General features: G+C 33.2%; 1 protein-coding gene across 1 annotated transcript in view; it reads left to right on the top strand.

Annotated features, from left to right (window-relative positions):
• Positions 1-20156, top strand: part of LOC129230222 (ribosome biogenesis protein SPATA5-like) — a 172994-nt gene that overhangs the window by 32445 nt on the left and 120393 nt on the right. The window contains exons 4-6 of the mRNA XM_054864624.1: positions 2499-2629; positions 15065-15274; positions 17640-17773. Of these exons, the coding sequence (XP_054720599.1) occupies positions 2499-2629; positions 15065-15274; positions 17640-17773 (475 nt within the window). The remainder of the gene's footprint in view (positions 1-2498; positions 2630-15064; positions 15275-17639; positions 17774-20156) is intronic.

Genomic DNA, 20156 nt, shown 5'->3' with positions numbered 1-20156 from the left:
TAGTCACAACCCAACAGAGTTCAGCAGGGAGGAGGAAGATGCTCCATTTTCATTAAATTTGATTGATAAGGGATTTTAGATGCATCAGGGAAAAATTTCGGAAAAAAAGCATTTATAGTTATTATAAACTCGTAAATTTATTTTAGCAACTGTTTGGAGCTCTTGAATTTTGGTTTCAAATTGAAGCGTACGACAAATTTACATCACTTTTACATTAAGTTGGTGAATCGACATAAAAAGGTTAGAGATTTACGCAGCGTAGTTCTACTCTTCGTGAGTGGTATCGGACAGCGGTCAATTCAGCCAGGGGTATGTTTGGATAGGTTTTTCCGGCTGTCAAACTGTATTTTTTTTGGCCATTTCAAGTTTTTTAAACTTAGTACACGCTCATCTCTGCGCCTATTTAAAAAATGGCGTGGCATCTCATATGGTCTTAGATCTTACAAAAAAAAGAAGGGAAAAAAAAAGGTTTTTACTTATTTTGATATGGGAAAAAGTGCCGCCCCCTGCAATCGTGCTGCTCTGGGCTATAGCCCAGCAAGCCTATACGTAAATACGGCACTGTAGTATCGGTATCTGCTGGTTTCACTTTTACACCTGTTACTATATCGTTAAGTTCTTTAGAGGCAAGAGTTACTCTAACCTGGAATTTCCACGCATTCCAGTTGCTATCAGTTTAATAAACTGACCGTGCTGTATTTCAGCACCTGTGATTTCAAAACACAAGCTCACAGCTCAAAGTTTTTCACGAAAAGTTATCGAAAACAAGAACGTTCACAATAATTTTAACCTCACGTTACAGGTAGGTTCTGGGTCCATAACCTGTAGCAGAACAGTGGTCAATTAAATAACCAGCGTTGAATCAGTAAAAAAGATTTATTAAAAGGCATCTTTAAACATCACTAATCGCCGGCATGCATAAAGTGTTACATCTCCAATCTCCATTAACGTTCACAACAACATGCACAGAAGAACTTTCTTTCACATAGCTTGAAGACAAAAACTTACAATTTCGATTGTATACATGACAATATGCAAACTGGCAATGAAATTGCCATTTTTTTAAATGTAGATTTCCTGTCGCCCTCGTTTTCATATCAGATGTATTGTCAATGATTTCTTCAATTGCCTTAACAATGCCTCAAACTGCAGTTCAACTGCAGAGACTGCTTCTGACCGACAAGCCCATCTTGTATCAGAGAGCAACTGCAAAGTTCTTAACTTTGAATTTGTGCTTTTCATCAAGTCTTCAAAAACTGCATATCTTTTCAGACTTCCTTCAATAAAGCTACAGTAATTGCAATAATTGTACAATACTGAAAAGTTCCAATATTAACGGATTAGACTTTAGGCTGGTGCGAGCTCTGACTAAAGCCTAATTAAGGTAGTACTAGTGGGCATAGCAATAGACATCTATCCAGTTCTGTCAGTCGTAATGGCGAAAAAAAATTGTTCTGGCGCTTCTGATATTTGATACAGTATAACTTAATTAAAGACCGCCACAATATAATAATAATCGCAAGCACTTTAAACCTGTTTATTGTATAAAATAAACACAAGCACGATACAGACAGCTGACTCAAATCAAAACCTAAACAAGCTCCCACTATATTGTCTAACCCTGAATCCTTGATAAGTTTCTCAATGAGATGTTGCCAGATGCAATTACTTATATCACATCATCCCCCCCCCCTCAACACTCACGCACATAAAAAGATATTTTAATGTTTTACGTAAACATGAAGTTCATGCAATTTTCAGATGACGCATTCATCGTCATAACTCAACAGAGTTCTGCAGGGAGGAGGAGGATGCTCCATTTTCATTAAATTTGATTGATAAGGGATTTTAGATGCATCAGGGAAAATTTTCGGAAAAAAAGTATTTATAGTTTTTATAAACTCATAAATTTATTTTAGGTGCCACTCGGAGGTGGACCCTTTCCCTCCCATACCCCGTATCTTCCTATTTTGTTTTTTCTTCCTTTTCTTCTCCCTCTTGGAGCTAACAGAGGTATCGCTATACCCCTGGCAGACTTCTATAATTGAGTATTGAAAAGAACTAAATTCAATTATATAATTTGGATTTTCTTACAAATATGAATTCCGCTCATAGGACTATCCAGACAATATGTCATTTCATTCACTTTTTATAACAAATCAAAAGTTTTCAATCCAAAGTATAAGAACTTAACAACAATAAAGAAATACAGTGTAACTTGTTTGATACAAAATGCTGAAAAATTATGAATTTGTCCATATTGCCTATTTTTTGTAACAAGGGTGGATAAGTAAAATGGGGGGGGGGGATGTATATAGGTATTTTGTACAGAAGTTCTTTTTTTTTATTCTCGCAAAATCAGTATAAATCAAGTGAACTATCTGCTTGAGCTACATTAATTTCGTGTGCTTCAGAATGGTTCCTTAATAATCAAGTAGGACAATTGCTAAGGTTTAATACAATTTTGTCTGAAAGTTGGATTTTTTTTTCATTAGCAGGACAACGTTCTCTCTTGAAGGAAGGTCAAGCGATGTCTGATGAACCTTCACTTACTCGGATGGATTTTAAAGAAAGCTTGAAAAATGAAAATCCAAGTTCTATGGTTGAATTTAAAATTGAAGTTCCAAATGTAAGAAAATAATTTTTTCCCACCCTACCCTTCCTCTCTCTCCCACTTTTTATTTTAATCATTTAAAAACACATTCACATTTAATTCAAACCTTTTTCTTGATTATGTATTCGTTTTTAGTTGGTATGCATGATTTTTTATTAACCCTCAATACTATTCCGAGTATCAGCATAGTATGAAATATGTTACAAATATATATATTTTTTAAATATGCATCAGTATTAAAGCATTATAGGCATTGAAATACAGTACAACCTTGACATCTTAAATCTCTCTTGAAGGGAAAAAAAAATCGAGATACAGAGGTTTAAAGTTATCAAGGTTTTGAAAAAAAAAAAAAAACCAAGTAACTCTCACAATGACATGTAGATGCATCACATTGCATAAAGGACAAAAACTAACAATTCCTTTTAGCAGTTTACTAAGTTTTAAATATATTTACATACCTGTTTTGATGTGACGACAGTAGCAAGTTATCTAATTTACAGGGAAAGAAAAAAAAAACAAATTATATTAGGAGAAAAAGTCCTTAGTTGAAGTCTGCCTTCTGACACAGTTCTTTTGTATTTGCACAGTTTTTTCTAAGGCATCAATTGCACCAAATGATTCTGCTCCAATATTTTCTTTTTCAACTTCTCAGCTTCTTTTATAGAGACTTTTCAAGCTCTTGTGGTTGCTCAATTCCTTTGCTTTCTTCATCAGAAACCACTGCAGTTAAACTTGAAATAATTTCTTGATCGGTCAATGTGCCACACGTTTGAAGTTCATTGTCTACGTTCAACAAACGTTTGAATGAAAGGTTAGTCTCGTATTGCTTTTGTATTGATGCCCATTGATCTGGATTTAAATTTTCCTCTTCAATTGTGTAATTGGCGGAATTCATATCCTCCTTTTCACTAGCGGTAAATCTTTCTTATGGTCGTCTCTGTAACATTTCTCCTTGCAAAATTAGCCATGTGCATAGCTTGCAAAATGTTAATTGAAAAATTGCAAGCTTTATCTTCAGCAACACTATTCAGAAGACTTCTCTCTAGTTGCACTCTATGACCAACTTTGAATCTACGGATAATTCCCTGGTCGAGTGGCTGCAATTTCAAAGTTGAATTTGAGGGCAAAAACTTCACAGTAGTATTTTTCATAGCTGGAGGATTAACGTGAGCATTGCAATTTTCGATGAAAAGGAGAATGTGTCTTTTTTTTCTTTTGACATTTTTTTATCAATCTCCTTCACCCAGTCAGAGAAAATTTCGTTGGTCATCCCAGCTTTTGCATTAGCTTTATGGCTCATTGTAAAAAACTTCACCTTCGCAAAGCACCTGAGCTTTTTCAAACGTCCTATTATAGGGTGGGGGGGGGGGGGGGGAGCTTTTCTTTTCTACTTTGATTTGCAGCCAGGAGCACACTAACACAAAGCTTACTTTGCTTGTCACCTCTGCTTTCTTCTCCATTGAATACAGCGGTTTTGTTGGGCAAGCACTGAAAGAACAATCCAGTTTTATCAGCATTATACACATCATCTGATTTGTAGTCTTTTAGAAGAAAAGGCAGTTCTGCGAGCCACTTTTCACAGTTTGTGGATTGACGGAAGCACTTGCACCTCAAAGTTTCCAAAAAACGATGTTGTGTCTCTTTTTAAAGTTTTCCAACAACCTGCTTTAAATTCATTTTCTTAAATTCTCACCCAGTTCTGTTGCAAAATCTTCTGCTTTCTGCTGCAACATGAGTCCACTCACAGGAATGTTCTGATCACGGCATTGAATAAACCATTTTCACACACATTCCTCACCTTCAAGATAAGCAGATTTTCAAATTTTCATTTTTTTACAATTTCCTTGATCATAGTTTTTTTCGGTAGCTTGGCGGTTTTTTTATTATTGTTGAAAGTACTGGTAGGGATTTTAAAATTAGCAGCAATTTCGCCAGCCATTTTGCAGGAATTAAAAATCCGACTGAAGAAAAACGCATTTTCGCTGGAAAACTGGTCAACTACAAAAATTCGACCCCCTGTTGTCAAAGTGAACACATGTTCCAAACCAGAAAAAAAGAGAAAGAATCTAACCTTTAGAGAAAACAGACAAAAGATGTCAGCACCCCCCTCATACTAACGCTCCCCTATTCTCTTACCCTGATCCTCTATTCTCATATTTTCCAGGAAAAAGGGTGAAGGGCTACATGCAGATGTCTCCATAACTGGTTCTGCTACAAAATTTTCCAAGGGAAAATCATCAATTAAACCTTGCTTCTGTGGCAAAAATTTCAACATAGCGAGGGTTTCAAAAAAATTAATTTCGATGTAACTATAGAAAATACTTAAGAGTTTTATGCAAAATGCAGGGGAAATTTTTTTTCAAGATATCAAGGTTCAAACATAAGAAGGTTCAAGATATCAAGGTTTGACTGTAGTTCAATCTAGCTTGAGTTAGCTGTACAGTTTTGAATAGTTTTGCTAAGTTGATATGTTGTCATATTGAGTCATACAAAGGTGAATTTTGGAATAGCATTACATCTTTAACATGAAAATGCAACACAATAACAACCAATGTTTTCCCATTCTTCAGTTAAATTATAATTTATAATTGCAATAAATACTAGTGTTGACATCCTACAAAAAATGCATCATTAAACTATAACGATGACATTTTATTTAAATGTAAGTACAGTAAAACCCCTCTAATGCGGACACTAACGGGACAATATTTTAAAATCCACAATAGTGGGGTTTCCGCAGGACAGGAGTTTAATAATGTTATTTACTTTGGAATCAGGGAATTAAAAATTGTCCGCATAGGAGGGGTGTCCGTTAGGAGAGGTTTCACTGTAATTGAATGAACAAAAATATGAGCTTTGAAGATACACTGGTTAAAAGTAAGCTTTGAACATTAATTTTGCACATGTTTTAATTTAATTTGAAAGTTTTCAAAAAAAAATTTTTTTTAATTTATTATTATTTTTATTTATTTATTTATTTTTTTAGCACTGAATACTCAAATGCAAAGCTTTTTTTAAAACTAATCTTACTAATATTATATATGCGAAAGTTTGTCTGTATGGATGTATGGATGGATGTATGGATGTTTGTTACTCTTTCACGCAAAAACTACTGAACGGATTTTGATGAAACTTTACAATAATATAGCTTATGCATCAGAATAACACATAGGGTAGTTTTCGTCCCGTTATGGGGGGCAAAACCCCCTTAGGGGGCAATAAAACACAATTTTTGTATAAATTCTCTAATATTGGGATGAAAAAATGCTTGCACATATTTACATTATATGTCCATCGAAAGCTCTGATTTTTCTGCTGAAGATGGCACCTGTTCAAAATTTCTAAGTAGAATGAAAAACGAGTTATGAGCTTTTTAGATCCATGTTCGAAGGCTTTCCTCAACTCAATACAGTATTTAGTGTATCATCTCAACTCCCTGTCGATAGCGACAATTGTTGTATTGTTGACTTTCTTTGCTTTTCGTGATTGTTCAAGGCTTTTCTCAAGTCAAATCTTGAAGTAAGATTTTTGCACAAGATTGGCAAATAATACATGATTTGGCTGATGATTTTCCATTTAAACGGAACTTTAATGTAATTAATGGTTTTTATTTTATTATTATTTATGCTGATTGAACACTTTCTCATTATCCAAACAACCAGCAGATCGCCAAAATTTTTGCAGAAAGATTTCCGTAGCTGATGCATTTGGCACTTTTTTCAACGTCGCTGTTTTTGAAGCCGAAGACTACGTCATAATGCTTCTCAGCTTTCACCATGTAAACAAAATATCGCCAATCAAAGAATTTTCAAAAGACTTTTTTTACTGTGTTAAATAATCCAGCAACTAAATTAGGCAAATCCATAAACAGCACAAAAACTTTCATTAATTTTCCTTTTTGCACAATTTCAAACAATCACCAAATTGTATTGCTTATTTTGGTAACATTTCGGATGAAACTGTTTAGCGCCATTTTATGGTGACCAAAAATATCTCAGCATCTGGCGACGATATCTCTGTAACGAAAATTAATATCATATCGTTTTACAAAGTAAGGAAAGAATGGGGGAGCATCATCGAAGGTACCCCGAAACGACTTTCGCAAATTCGGTAAAATCGCACCTAGAGCCACAATGATTGAAATTTCCCGAAATAACTAAAGCAAGTATAAGGGGATTACAAGAGCAGCTACTTTTTTTTTAATCACTTCGTACTTCATTAGCCATACAGAGAAGGTTTTAGACTCCATGTTAAAAAAAAAGTATCAACAGATTAATCTTTTTAAACATGAGAAGATTAATTTCATGTTTTTTAAATTTGTATATGCTTAAATATAGTGCTTTCGTTTCTAAATCAATACTACTTTGTTCTTTATACTTATTGCTATTTTAGTTTTATGGGTAAGGAAGAAACTCGATTTTTAATCACGTCAAAAAGATGTGTTTTAAATTCTTTTACTTAAAACAGAAAACAAAAGCAAGTAACGACTTTTTCTAATAATTATTACTGACCCAGGCAACGCCGGGTATTTTTGCTAGTTTTAACTATTTTGATTTTGTAGATTTTCTCAATTGGTACAAAAAAATGACTCTTTCACACAATCAGCACGTTTTTCTTATGCTTTGTGATTTAAAAGAACAAAATTAATTTTTTGTTTTTATTCATATTTATTTCCTTGGTTATTTGAATAATTTCGCTGTTGCTACATATTTTTTAAACATTAATGAAATATTGAAATATAATAGTGTAGAACCTTGATTATATGAGTTAACTGGTATTGCTAGTGCCGCGGATGTCTAAAATCTTGTTTAATAGATTTTTGTATGAAAATTTGTACAGATCGCAAATTTTTTAAATGTATTAATTAAAAATGCAATATAATATGTTTAAAGTATGAAAATGGACTTAAAGTTTTGTTTTATGGTTAAAAAGCTAAAATCGTAAAGTAACTTATAGTTTTAAAAGTCAATTGATTATTTGTACAATGCTAAGTTAAATATTGAAAGATGCATTTAAAAAAAAATCCAGAAAGTATTTTAATTTTTAAATTGAAAATTCATCAATTTATTATATTTTCATTAAAAAAAATCTGTTACTTACCTTTCTTTGTGAAAGTTCCAATTTTCTGTCAATAGCTGCCCTATCACGCAAAAAATAGACTTCATTATAGACTCAATTAATAGAGGCCCTACTGAATGTTATTACATATTTATTGATTTCCTGAAGTTTGCAAAATGTATTATAGCTGATTTAGATTCTTGCGTCATTGAATCCGGTAAAACCAACAATAAAATTAATACATTCAATACACCAGACAGCCCGATTATCACATCCTGTCTGGTGTATTGCATATAGTTCTGCGTTAGCCCTGGCTTAGGGGCGGTAACTTACTGCTAAAAAAATTAATGGTTCAAGTCTATAATATTTATAAATAAAAACATAATCCCATGGAATGATTTTCACAAATACTTAATTGTTCTTCAAAAAATGTTCTTTTGTATCTTTGATCAGTTATAACAAAAATATATTAAGAAATATATTAATCAATTAGAGGACCCGACAGACGTTGTTCTGTTCAAACTTTGTAAATTATAAAGTTGAAAAATTTCAATAAACTACCAAGTGTTTGAGCCGTTTTGTTGAAAAAAATAAGTAAAAAGGAAATGCTTTAAGCTGCTTGGTGTCAGAGTGTGTATATTTATTACAACTTGATTTATCTAATCCACACTGAGCAGTTGTTTTATTAACTATTTTTTCTCCCGTACTTGATGGTTTGTTCCTTCAGCCAGGGCTCGAGGTTTTTGAAAAAAACTAGCAGCCAGCAGATAATTCTGATAGCCAGCGAAAATATCTCCCCCCTCTTTCCCCACTTTCAAAGTTTTCAATTTTTAAGCTACATTTTTGTTACTTTAAAAAAATACATGAAAATCATACACATTCTTCCTCCAGTCATTGGTTTGTTTGCTGCTTTTTTGTCACATGTCCTTGTGTATGTCTTGATTTTGTAGATTTGAAAAACCATTTGTCCATAGCTCTTTGCGGGTTAAAGTCTTGAATTGAAGGACCATTCATGTGAACCATCAGAAGGTCCTGCAGTGTTGATGCTTCCATTGAAGACCGCATATCTGTTTTAATTAAGTTCTTGTGACTAAAACCACATTCACAAGATGATGTTAAAGTTGGTAGAACAGCATTGATTTCAAACAAGTGGCTAAGATGAGGAAATCGTTTGAAATTCACAAGTATATTTTGTAGCAACTCTTCTATTTTTAATCCTTGTCCCAACACTTTAAATTCATACCATTCTTTTAATAATGAATTCAGATTTTTTTTCATATGGAATTCGATTGTGGGAGAAAAAATGTTTTTGGAAGTGCTTGGCAAGAGCTGTAATTTCTGTTTTCCCGAAATTTTCTAAATTTTCTTTCTGCCAAGTAAAGGTGTCAAACACTGAGGTAGCTTTTTTCAGTTCAGTATCATCACCTTTCCATTCGTTCCTACAGATAAACTATTCCACCACTGATTATTTTCTTCCTATCAGACTCAAATATTGTGGTATCAACATTACTTAGTTGAATGCCTAAGTTTTAAACTAAGGTTTTGAAGTTTAAAAAATCCTTCTGTTTTGCTTTACAAACATAAAAATTGTTTAGCAAATTAAATTTTGAAAGTTTTTCATCTTTCCATCTTACTTCAAAGCTGTAAGTTGAAAATTAGTACTCATAGTAAACAGTAAATACCAGATGGTTTTTGAAAATGCAGCTGTTATGGAAACCATTAAACTAGCAGAAGTGCAGGATTTTGAGTGTGAAACATATTTATTTGTGAATAACTAATTGTAATATTGGTGCTTTAATACTCATTGCAGATAAAACTCATTCTGAAGAGCTAATATATAGGTATATTCTGAATATTAGTTTCAAAATTTGTGAAATGATCTATATAACGCAAAAACCTGTATAATGCAAACGCTCTGGTCCCAAGGTGTGCGTTATAATGGTCTTCTACTGTATTTCTTTGCTACAGATGCATCATTTCCTTTCTTCTGTGTTACACTCTCTAAATGCATTACAGTTGCACTAAAGCTGTTTGCTACTGCAGTTAGAGCTCCAATTTTACTGGCAACCCATCGAACTTTATGTAAATATTGGAATTTCAACAGCTTGGACTGTAATATTTCTGCAACAGCACTCAATTGTCTCATTCGCTTGGGCGAGTTTCCATAAAATTTATTCAAGCTTTTAAGTACTGTATCCTTTTCTTCCACGTATTTCACATGTTTTATGGAACTTAGAACACTTAAGTTCAACTTATGGGCACTGCAGTGTTGAGAGATGATATCACAAAGGTTCTTCTTCACTTTTGCAGCAAGCCCATTATCTTTTCCAATCATATTCCCTGCACCATCTGTTCCGAGTCCAACTATCCACTGCTCTTTAAGCCAATCAATTCCTAAATCTTTCATTTCTGCATCTATCGCCATATAATAGCCTTCATCACAAGAGGACTGTAATGGTACAAGAGAAAGGAAATCCTCTTTCACTTTGTTTTCTTTTATGTATCTGATATATATCATCAGTTCTTCAACAGTGGACTTATCTGTTGATGAGTCAATGAGCAGTGTCACATGTTTGCATTTCTTGATTTCCTCAATTAATAGGGAAGTATCAACCTATCAAATATTCCAATTTTATTTATTGCACAATGTTGACAGGCTTACAAAACACAAAAATTCACCATGGCCGGATTTTTAAAACCAACGATTGATTTTTTATGAATTTTTTAAAGAGCGATGCGCAAAAAAGAGGTGTGGCCTAAAACGTCAGCAGCTGACGTCATTTTCCCTGTTCCGATCAGAGCTCCATTTCCATGCCGTGTTGCGCCTACCAGGAGGTGAATAGCACTGTCTTTTTCAGCCTTTTTAAAGCATTTAACCAGCATTTTTTCCATCATGGGGCTAGGATTCACGAAAGGTCAATCCAATAACCTTCCTCAAGTAAAGTCATTCATGGTGTTTGACTTTTTTCGAAAGGACGAGAGATTTAATGTCCTAGAAGTATGGGGAGTGAGACAACAAAGTTTCACCATTGTTATTCTTTAAAATTGTACGTACATATCCGTCTATGTTTGCAGTTCATATTATTCGCATTAGTTTCCCTTATCAAGATTGATCATTTCCATTTGTGTGTCGATGGTTTTTTTATCTGAATATATAAATTACAATGTAAGAGCGCTATTCCAGTTCTTACTTTAATGAGGCGCGCATTTTGTAACAACCCTACTGCAAGTGATTCCAGTACTAAGTTTTAGAGCAGTTTTTGCATGAAAATTTTTCGCTTTGTTGGCAATAAAAGTTGATCTGCTTTTTTTTGTGGAAAATTGTTTTAAATCCACTAATACATGTTAATTATCCTTGAGTTTTTGTGCAACTTAGCAAAAAAAGGAAAAATATATTTTTTTGCTCTTTTGATAAAAATAATAAATTTGAAAATGGTGTTCATTTCATAAAATAAGTACCTTTTTGCAGGTGAGAAAGGTCTTGTATATATAGAAACGCTTCTGGTGATAAACTGAAAATGTATTTTTTAATTATCAATTTGCAATAGTTAAAATTTGAAGCTAGTTTGAATTTTAAAAAGAAAGTATTAATAGTTTTTGCATTGTTATTAAAATGGAAATAGTAATGCATCTATTACTTTCTATTTAAGTTTATTGTGCAGGGTTTAAATTCCTTTGTTTACTTGCATTTTTTTAAAAAATATCTCATATGCTTATTAAACATTTATTTATGAACAGTTGTGAACATATATTTCAAATTGTATTTCTCACTTGACATAGTTTTTAATTAAAATGAAGTGCAAATTTTCATTTTCAAATTTTAATTAATAAACACACTTGAAAACGCTTCTTTCGAAGATCCTGCTGGGACGGAACAATAACAAATCGCTTGTGAGGAGTTTTTTTAGATGTAGATACGCATCCAGGAACGAAGCAATACTTGTAATTGATTCTACTAGTCATGACAAAGAAAATCAAATTAAAAACAATCGCAGAATGCATTAAACCCTACAGACAGCAAAGGATTTTCACTAGCCTTTTATGCGCGCTGCAGTTAGAAGGCTCTTGTTTTCCCGCGCCTTCCCCCAAAAAATCGCCAAGCACTTCTTTGTCCTAGCCAATCCCGCCGCCTCGCAGCGCGGCAGTGACGTCAGTCAAAGGACTTACAAGCAAATGACGTCACTCACGCGTGAACTTTAAAAAATTATTTAAAAAAAAAGTATTAGTCGTATCGTAAAATTTTTTCCGCAGATGATGTTCATGTATGTTACTCTATCAAATAAAAATAAAATTAGAAAATCGAATACTTCCCTATTCTAGCCTAATGTCTTCTGCAATATAGGAAATAAATTCCTTGCACTTTTTATCATTTTGATACTGCTCTGAACAAACGTTTATATCAAATTTATTCAGAAGCCATATCAAATTTTGGAAATCTGTAAATGGTTTGGTATGTTTTGCAATGTAATATGGCAGGGTATTGAATAATTTATTTAAATGGCTAAACATAGCATCATCCATTCTTGTATGACACACTTCTAGCGGTCTGCACTCCGGCTTATTTACAGCTGCATCGCGATCTACACAGTTAGTGTGTGTTTTTGATTTATCGTGTATCTTAAAAGTTTCTATTTTAAAAGGTCCTACACCTTTAACTATTTGCGAGTTTTTATCAGAAATTCCTGGATATTTTGCACATACCTTACACAAAGCCATATTGTTTTCATTCATCAGCCAGGGAAATTCAGTGCACCACATATCTTGAAATTTTGTTTCCCATTCATCTTACAACTTGCATTTTGACGTGTTAACACTGGATTTCTTGGTTTTGTTTTATTAATTTCTTCCTGGCTTTCAGTTTGGTGTATTCCAGTAGCAGTTTAAGATGTTTCAGGCGCTGTTTGTGGTTGGAAAAATGATAAGATACTGTTTTGCTCCATCAATGTCTAACTAAAATCCGTCACTTAGGTGATAAAATAATCTTCACGAACAGCGTGATGAAACAACTGTATGCAAAGAAGCACACGCACGCTCGATTCAATAACAACAACAGGTGGTGGCATTAACAGTTTGCAGTTAGATTTCCTTGAATACTATATCCAACAACGATTTTATGCATAACTCCCTAGATGGCGCTTCCCCCCTCCCCCTCCTACTCCCTGCGCTAGTCACGTGAGATGTCTGTTCTCTTGGGGAGAAGGAAGAAAGAGCTCTCCATGTTTAGCTTTTTTGCTGCTGGAGCATAGGAAAATGCGACCTTAATATTCTGCGGATGCCATGTCGCTCTCGTGGTGGTTGCTGTTCATAAACCAGATCGGAAAAAAAACAGCATGAAAAAAAAACTGAAAAGCTGAAAACATGGTCGCCAGTTAAAAATCTTTGGTCGCCAATGGCGACCGGGTGACCGTATATCTCGAGCCCAGCCTTCAGCTATACTCAAAAGATAAAAAGTGTCCCCAGATATTAAGTGTAAAAAACTAACTACCCATCAAAAACAAACAGAAATCCCGCTGCAACATCCCCCATATGAAAAAGAATAAAACATTGAAAGGATATTGTTTAAAAAAATGATAAAGGTTAAAACAGTTCTCTGAATTAGCGAAAATCACTCATCCCTCCCACCCCCCACCCCTCTCGATGTAAAATAAACACTCTTCTACTAAAATGAGTAAAAACTCTTTAAAAATGAAAAACAATTCTTTGAAATTCGAAATATTTTGCCAAATAAACAAAAAATACAATAAATTACATTAACAGTAGCTTTAAAATGTAAACAAATGGTCATGCAATTCTATTGTTTATGACCAAAGTCACCAAGTCACTGCAATCCAGCTGATCAGTGAACAAAGCCAACTGCGACTGATTAGCAGTCCGATCTTTTGAACGAAAACTTTTTAAACTTCATATATTGCCTAATTTGTTCTTTCCACCAAAGATAAAGATCTTCCACTGCACTGATCTTTTGTGTACAGAACTACCCTGTTGTAATTTATCTGGACGAAAATGAAATTTGTTTTGTCTTTAATTTCCGTCAACTTTTCTTTTAATAATGCACTGATTACTTTGATAATCATTAAAGTATTCTTGACATTGGTGCAAAACTCAGATGGATTTGAGCCGAGATACAAATGTTGCTAGGTACGGTACTTTCTGATCATTTGGTTAGGAAAATCTAAATGCTCCGATCCGGTCACATGGTTCAACTACAATGACAGAACACATGTTTTGCGTGAACCTTCCAATACTTTACTTTAAAATATATCATGGGACCTAAAATCATTGCTTTCATGAAATGAAGGCTTCACTCTCTCTCTCTACGTTTTATCTATTCTCAATTGACATATCATAGTAGGAAATTTCATTACAAAAAGCAGAGCTGGCTTTCTTATTGTCCTTTGGCAATGGGTTAAATATTTATTTCAGTTCTCGCTCAACAATAGGTTAAAATAAATATTAATCATTTGGGAGATATAACCATCTACTGATTAAATAAATAAATTCTTTTACAAAAACATTTCCGATTTGATCCATTGAGCTTTGAAACCATACTTGCCACAACTTAATTGCACACAAAAAATTTGATCAAAATCGGTCCAGCCGTTTAAAAGTCCGCACAGAAGATTTTTATATATATTAAGATTTCAAAAAAATATTTACATTATGTAGTGTGATTATTGCTTCCTTTATTGAAATTTGATAGAATCTTAAGTACAGTAGACCCTTGTTTTATGCAGGTTTATTTTAGGCAGTTTAAGATTTGACTTCTTTATTTTATTCTAGGCGGACGAGTTTCGATTTTACGCTGATGAGGCATTGCAAATCGACAAAATTTTCCATTCTTTCAAAATCCAAACTTCTAAGATTGCAGATAATACGTAATAAACTGCATTTTGAAGTGCTAATTAGCAAGCTTGGGGTCACTGGGGACATTTTTTGCGATTGGTTCCAGAGCTGCTCTTTCTAGAAGTAAAGTTATTAAAATCATACAATTTAGAGCTCACTGGAAGAAGAGCTCTTAGAAGTGATAAAGGAGAATGAAGTCATCAAGGATTCTGACTTTAATGACTCACAATCAAAAGCTTTCTTACTGAACATTTTGAGACATCTCTTGACAATGGAAAATAATTTTTCCAATTTGTTAGGGAAGAAAGATCCCGTCATGAAAATGACGCGAGCGAGCATGGAAGCATTAATACCCCACAAAGAACTACAGAGAAAAATAATTAATGACTGCCAAAATAATATTATAACCAGATCTTTTTTATAAACACTAAGTTAAAATGTTTTTTTTATGCATGTTGTGCATATATATTGATTTTTGATACATATTGATTTATACTGTATTTTAGTTTGAACTGAATCTGTTTACTTAATATTGAATAATTTTAGGTGAAATGGAGTGATATTGGGGGCATGCATAATGTGAAAAATACTATTATTGAAATGGTTGATTGGCCTCTAAAACATGCGGAACAGTTTAAGAAGTTTCATATAACACCATCAAAAGGTGTTTTGCTGTATGGTCCTCCTGGATGTTCTAAAACGATGATTGCAAAAGCTTTAGTTAGCGAAAGTCATCTGAATTTCATTTCTATAAAAGTAAATATTTTCCTGTTTTAGTAACTATCCTTGGCTATTATATGGTTAAGCTTAATCTTATAATTCATTGTTATGAAATTGTTGTTTTAGAATGTTGAATAGTTTTGATGTTAAAACGTCTAAATTTCATTTCATTTTGTTCAATTATGTAGATATTATTATGTATGGTTATTTATGTTAAACATGCTACATTGAATTCACACATTTTGAACTTATGTTAATAGAAAATTCAAGTAAAATCACCTAGAGCACACTCCCTATGTTTATTTAGAAATTTAGTTGCCTTATGTTTAGAAATTTTATGAAAAGAGTAAATAAGATTCTTGTTTAAAACTTTGACATAGATGCAGGCCCATCCTGTTTTTTATCTGTCTCCATGTTTCTATAATTTCCATTTGTCTTTTATTCAATAATTTTTTAGTTAAATTTATCAATGATGGAAAAGCTTTTCAAAGTTTTTCTAAACATTTTTTATTTAATTAGATTATTCAGTAAAAAAGCAGTAAAGTAAGTGCAAATTGGCTGAGTTTCAGAGGTGTTTGAGAAACAACTCAAAAGATTGAAAAAAACTAAATGACAATTTTAAAAAATTCCAAAATAAAAATACATGAATAATTTAGAAGCAGTGTCAAGTGGCGGCCAGGAGTGCTACAAAGCCTCCAGCCTATCAACGTATATAGTACACTCCCAATTATCCGTTGAATTGGGTGGCACAGGTATCGCGGATAATGAAAACTATGGATAATCCAAAAAAAAAAGGTTTAAAACGAAGGGTAATGAAGATAAAAATTGTCTTTCGCTTAAAAATGATTGTATTGTACATAAAAATGGACACTGAGAATAGATGCAGCATTAAAAAAATATGACTGGTGTATGCAATGTCTCTAAAAGAACAATAACACTCACTAAAGTTAGGCTTGCCAGATGTCCCAGTTTGACCGGGACTGTCCCGGCCGGTTTACTCTACGTGCCAAATTTGATTACAAATGACCAAAAATAGTTAACTGTGAATGAATTTTTCGGATAATTACTTTATCATTTGTATCATTGACTTGTAAAATTAATCCTGGATTAGCTTGTGAGGGTTTTTACAACAAGATTAAAACCAAAAAAGACTAAAAAATCCTAAAATGAAAAGTATGTCTATTTGCAACTTTTTATTCCTCATTCAAAGTGCCTTTTCTAACAGAAATAAATTGTAAATATTTACATCTTGGAAGTGAAATGTTCAAATTTTATCTGCTTATGTCATTTTTATTACCCCTGTTTTAGGTTCATAATTAGTAGGCTTTTATTCATAGCACTGAGAATAACTGCCCTATAAAATGCTCAGCCAGGGGTGTTACCCCTTTGAATACTAGCGACAAGGGGGGGGGGAGCATTCCAGTGTGTCCCAATTGAACATTTCAGAAATCTGGCAAGCCTAGCTAAAGTGATAACAGTATATGATGCACGTAAAAACTAAAAACAGATCACTCATTGTTACAAACAGATTACACACTTGTGCGAGCAAAGCGTGCAAACTGACAAACTGACCAGGTTGCACTTAAGAGATAAAGAAGATGAGAAGTTTTTGAAGACTAGTCTGGTCACTTGTTTCGGCGATTAGATAGTGTATCTGTTAGCAAGTACCTGTCAATCTAAAAATCAGTGAGTAGTGTAAATCTGAAGCGGAAACTAGTTCATATCTAAAAATCAGGCTTCAACATGTCAGATTTAGGCGACCTCTGAAGGTTTAGAATCATTAGAAGGAAGGAGGAAGAGAGAAATAGGCTATGTTTAAAAATTCATTTTGCACTAAATTTTGTGCATTTATCTACTTTCAGTTAATCACCACTGATTTTCTCTTTTTTTAAAGAGTGAAAGGCTGCCTATTAGCCGCCCACGGATAATCAAGAGTTTATTGTATATGTGTAATAGAAATAGACTAGAGTGCCGTGGGAAACTCATAGTTCTTCAAAGTGTGCCTTGAATACGAAAAGTTCTTTGACTCCTGGTATAAAGGATGATAAAGTACATATTTCAAAAATAAAATATAGCTACATTATATAAATAACATTATAAAATTTTTAATTGTATCACAGATTATCAAAAAATACTTTGCTTGTAATGAAACTAAGGCTTTCATGCTCTAAATTGGTACCACAAATCTCTTTTTCAAAATGACTGCAGTTTGTGCAATATTTCAATGTTTAATCTAATGAGTGAAGTTGTGGATTTTCGTTGCACGCGTAGAGTTGTAGTGTAGTTGGAAACCTTGAATTTTAATTGACATATAGCATGATTTATGTATGATTCATTCTTAATTCCTGAAGAAAATGTTCAAAATAGTGTTTTTTTTAATTTATTTTTTTATTTTTCAAAGGGTCCACAGCTTTTTAGCAAGTATGTTGGTGAATCTGAGCAATGTGTCTCTGAATTATTCAAAAGAGCACGATCAGCAGCTCCATGTGTTATATTCTTTGATGAAATTGATTCACTCGCAACTGTCAGGGGAAGGTAATTGGATAAATTTCTAAATATTTGTTAGTTTACTTATTGCTAAGAATGTTCTTTATTGTTGAGGAAAACAGTTCACAAAATATGGATTCAATAGTTGTTTACAAATCAGTTGTGGAGAAAATAAAACTAAAACTGTTTATTTAAGTTGATATGAAACTCACATTTTTATGCAACTTTATCTGTTATAAATATCAAAATATTCTTGCTATTGTATTGATTCAAATTTTCAAATAAATATTTATTTGATGTTCTATCATCTTTTGTGATTTCAATCATTCTTTATGATTGTCACTACTACAATATACTAAACTAATAAAAATTGGAAATGCCTTGAAATGTACTGTTTTGAAATTAATTAATCTGCTTCCAAATATCTTCAAAATGAAAGTAATGTAAGTTTAATAGATCCTTAAGTATTATGATGTAATTATTCATTTTCAGTTACAAATTAGAGAAGTTAAAGGTTATACAGCAAAAATTGTAACTGAAAATAAAATATTTTAATTAATTTTTTTTTCAAAAGCAATTTGTAAGGTATAGAAGAATATGCCATCCCTCACTAAATTTTTGAAAATTTTTGTAATTATTACAAAGCCACTTCTTTAGGGATTATAGCAGGCGTGCCCATCTAGTAGGGGGAGGGGAAGTCATGCTTGCAATTTTTAGGTGGGGAGGGGGTTTTGAGGGGTATTTTTCTCCTTTTTGAGAGGGGGGCTTGCTCATTGAAGGTCTTTGTGGCATGGGCGGGCAAGTCCGGATCACCAAAGGTTCGGAAGTACCCCCATTAGGTAAAAAACCCCCCAATGAGATTAAAAGTTGAGAGCATCATAATGCTTTGATGTAATGTGCAAGCGGCTGAAATGAGACTGAGGTGGCCCGAAGCTAACTGGCAAGGAAGCTTCTCATAACCAGCTTCTTCATCACACCCAGCCTTCATAATTTCTTTTTCAAGTATACGCATTTCAGTTATGTTAAATTAGTTTTTAAAAATAAATGTTTTCATGAAACAGTGCTGCAGAGAAGAAGAACTTATGTTTCGTGAAATCAAGTCAGGTTTTAAATTTGTATTGGAGCTCTTTCGACGCCCATCAAATGCAGTTTTACTCCTTTTTACACGAATAAGTTCATATCATTTTAACATTTAGTGAAAAGTATCAAGGAATAGCATACTTTTTATGAAAGAGAAATAAAGATGTTCGTTTGAAAATTATTTGAGGGGCTCAGTGGCGTTTCTATGGATTCTAGTATCCCTTGTGAACTTTAAGGATGGTGCCCTTCCCCCGTACTATTTCATAAAAATTATATAAATAAAAATAGCATTAGCAATTAAATTATGAAACATTGAATCTAATCGTAAGTAAAATATTCCTGCAGAAGTAGGGGAATTCGTTAATTTTTCCTCGAGAAAAACTTTGAAATTGTAGTTGAAAAAACCCAGCTTGAGACAATCTTTGATAATGAAAGGAGTGGTTCGGGTTCCCTCCCCCCGCAAATTTTGCACTTTAATTTCTAAAAACCTAATTGTTGATTACCTTTGACTATTTTTGAGAAAGGGGACTACAGGGTGTTCTCCCCCAGTAATCTTCAAAATTATCCCTTGAAAAACAGTTTTAGACGATTTCAGGTAATGTTTGAGGGTGGAGATCTTCAAGGCTCTCTCAGGAAAGTTTTCGAAATCAAAGCTCCAAAAATGTTATATTGGCTGACTTTTGTTATAGTCTGGGCGCCAAATGCACAAAAATAGGGTAACCTTGTTCTGAGGTATGAATAAAATTTTTCACTGTTTTTGAATGCTTATGTTGTGTAGATTTTATATCCGGTTGATGCCACTCTGCCAGATTTGAGCAATTTGAGTAATTCAAGATGGCGTCCAAGATAGCGCTCAGAAAGGTGAAAATTTAGTTTTGGAGTGATTTTATGATGTGATATATCTTTTTATATATTTTTTAGGTCGAGGAATAAAAATATAATGTCATTTTTGGTGAAAAATGTATGTAAGAGCGTTTACTTAAAGCTTTATTGAATCAAGTTGACAAAAATATATTGTAATGCTTTGAATAAGAAATCAAGAAACTATGTTTCAAATGTTAACATTAAGGATTAGTTTCTAAGGTTGCAGTTTAACCGATAATACTGAAGTTTATATAAAAAAGATATATATGATATTGTTACCTGAGGCTTAAGGTTACATAGTTGTAAAGTACAAATCAAGATAAAATTCCTCTTCAGAGTCACTTTCATTTACAATGCGTGCTATGTTGGTATTTGTATTGCAGCACCTTTCCCATTCATGTAAGCATTGACACATTATACTACATGAAATCAGTGTTCGCGCTCAACTATCCGTAACTTGGGTCCCAAGGACCCATTAATGAAATAG

The sequence above is a fragment of the Uloborus diversus genome, chromosome 9, assembly GCF_026930045.1.
Source record: "Uloborus diversus isolate 005 chromosome 9, Udiv.v.3.1, whole genome shotgun sequence".
Lineage (NCBI taxonomy): Eukaryota > Metazoa > Arthropoda > Arachnida > Araneae > Uloboridae > Uloborus > Uloborus diversus.
Note: the sequence above shows the minus strand (reverse complement) of the source record. Positions and strands in the feature narration are given on the sequence as shown.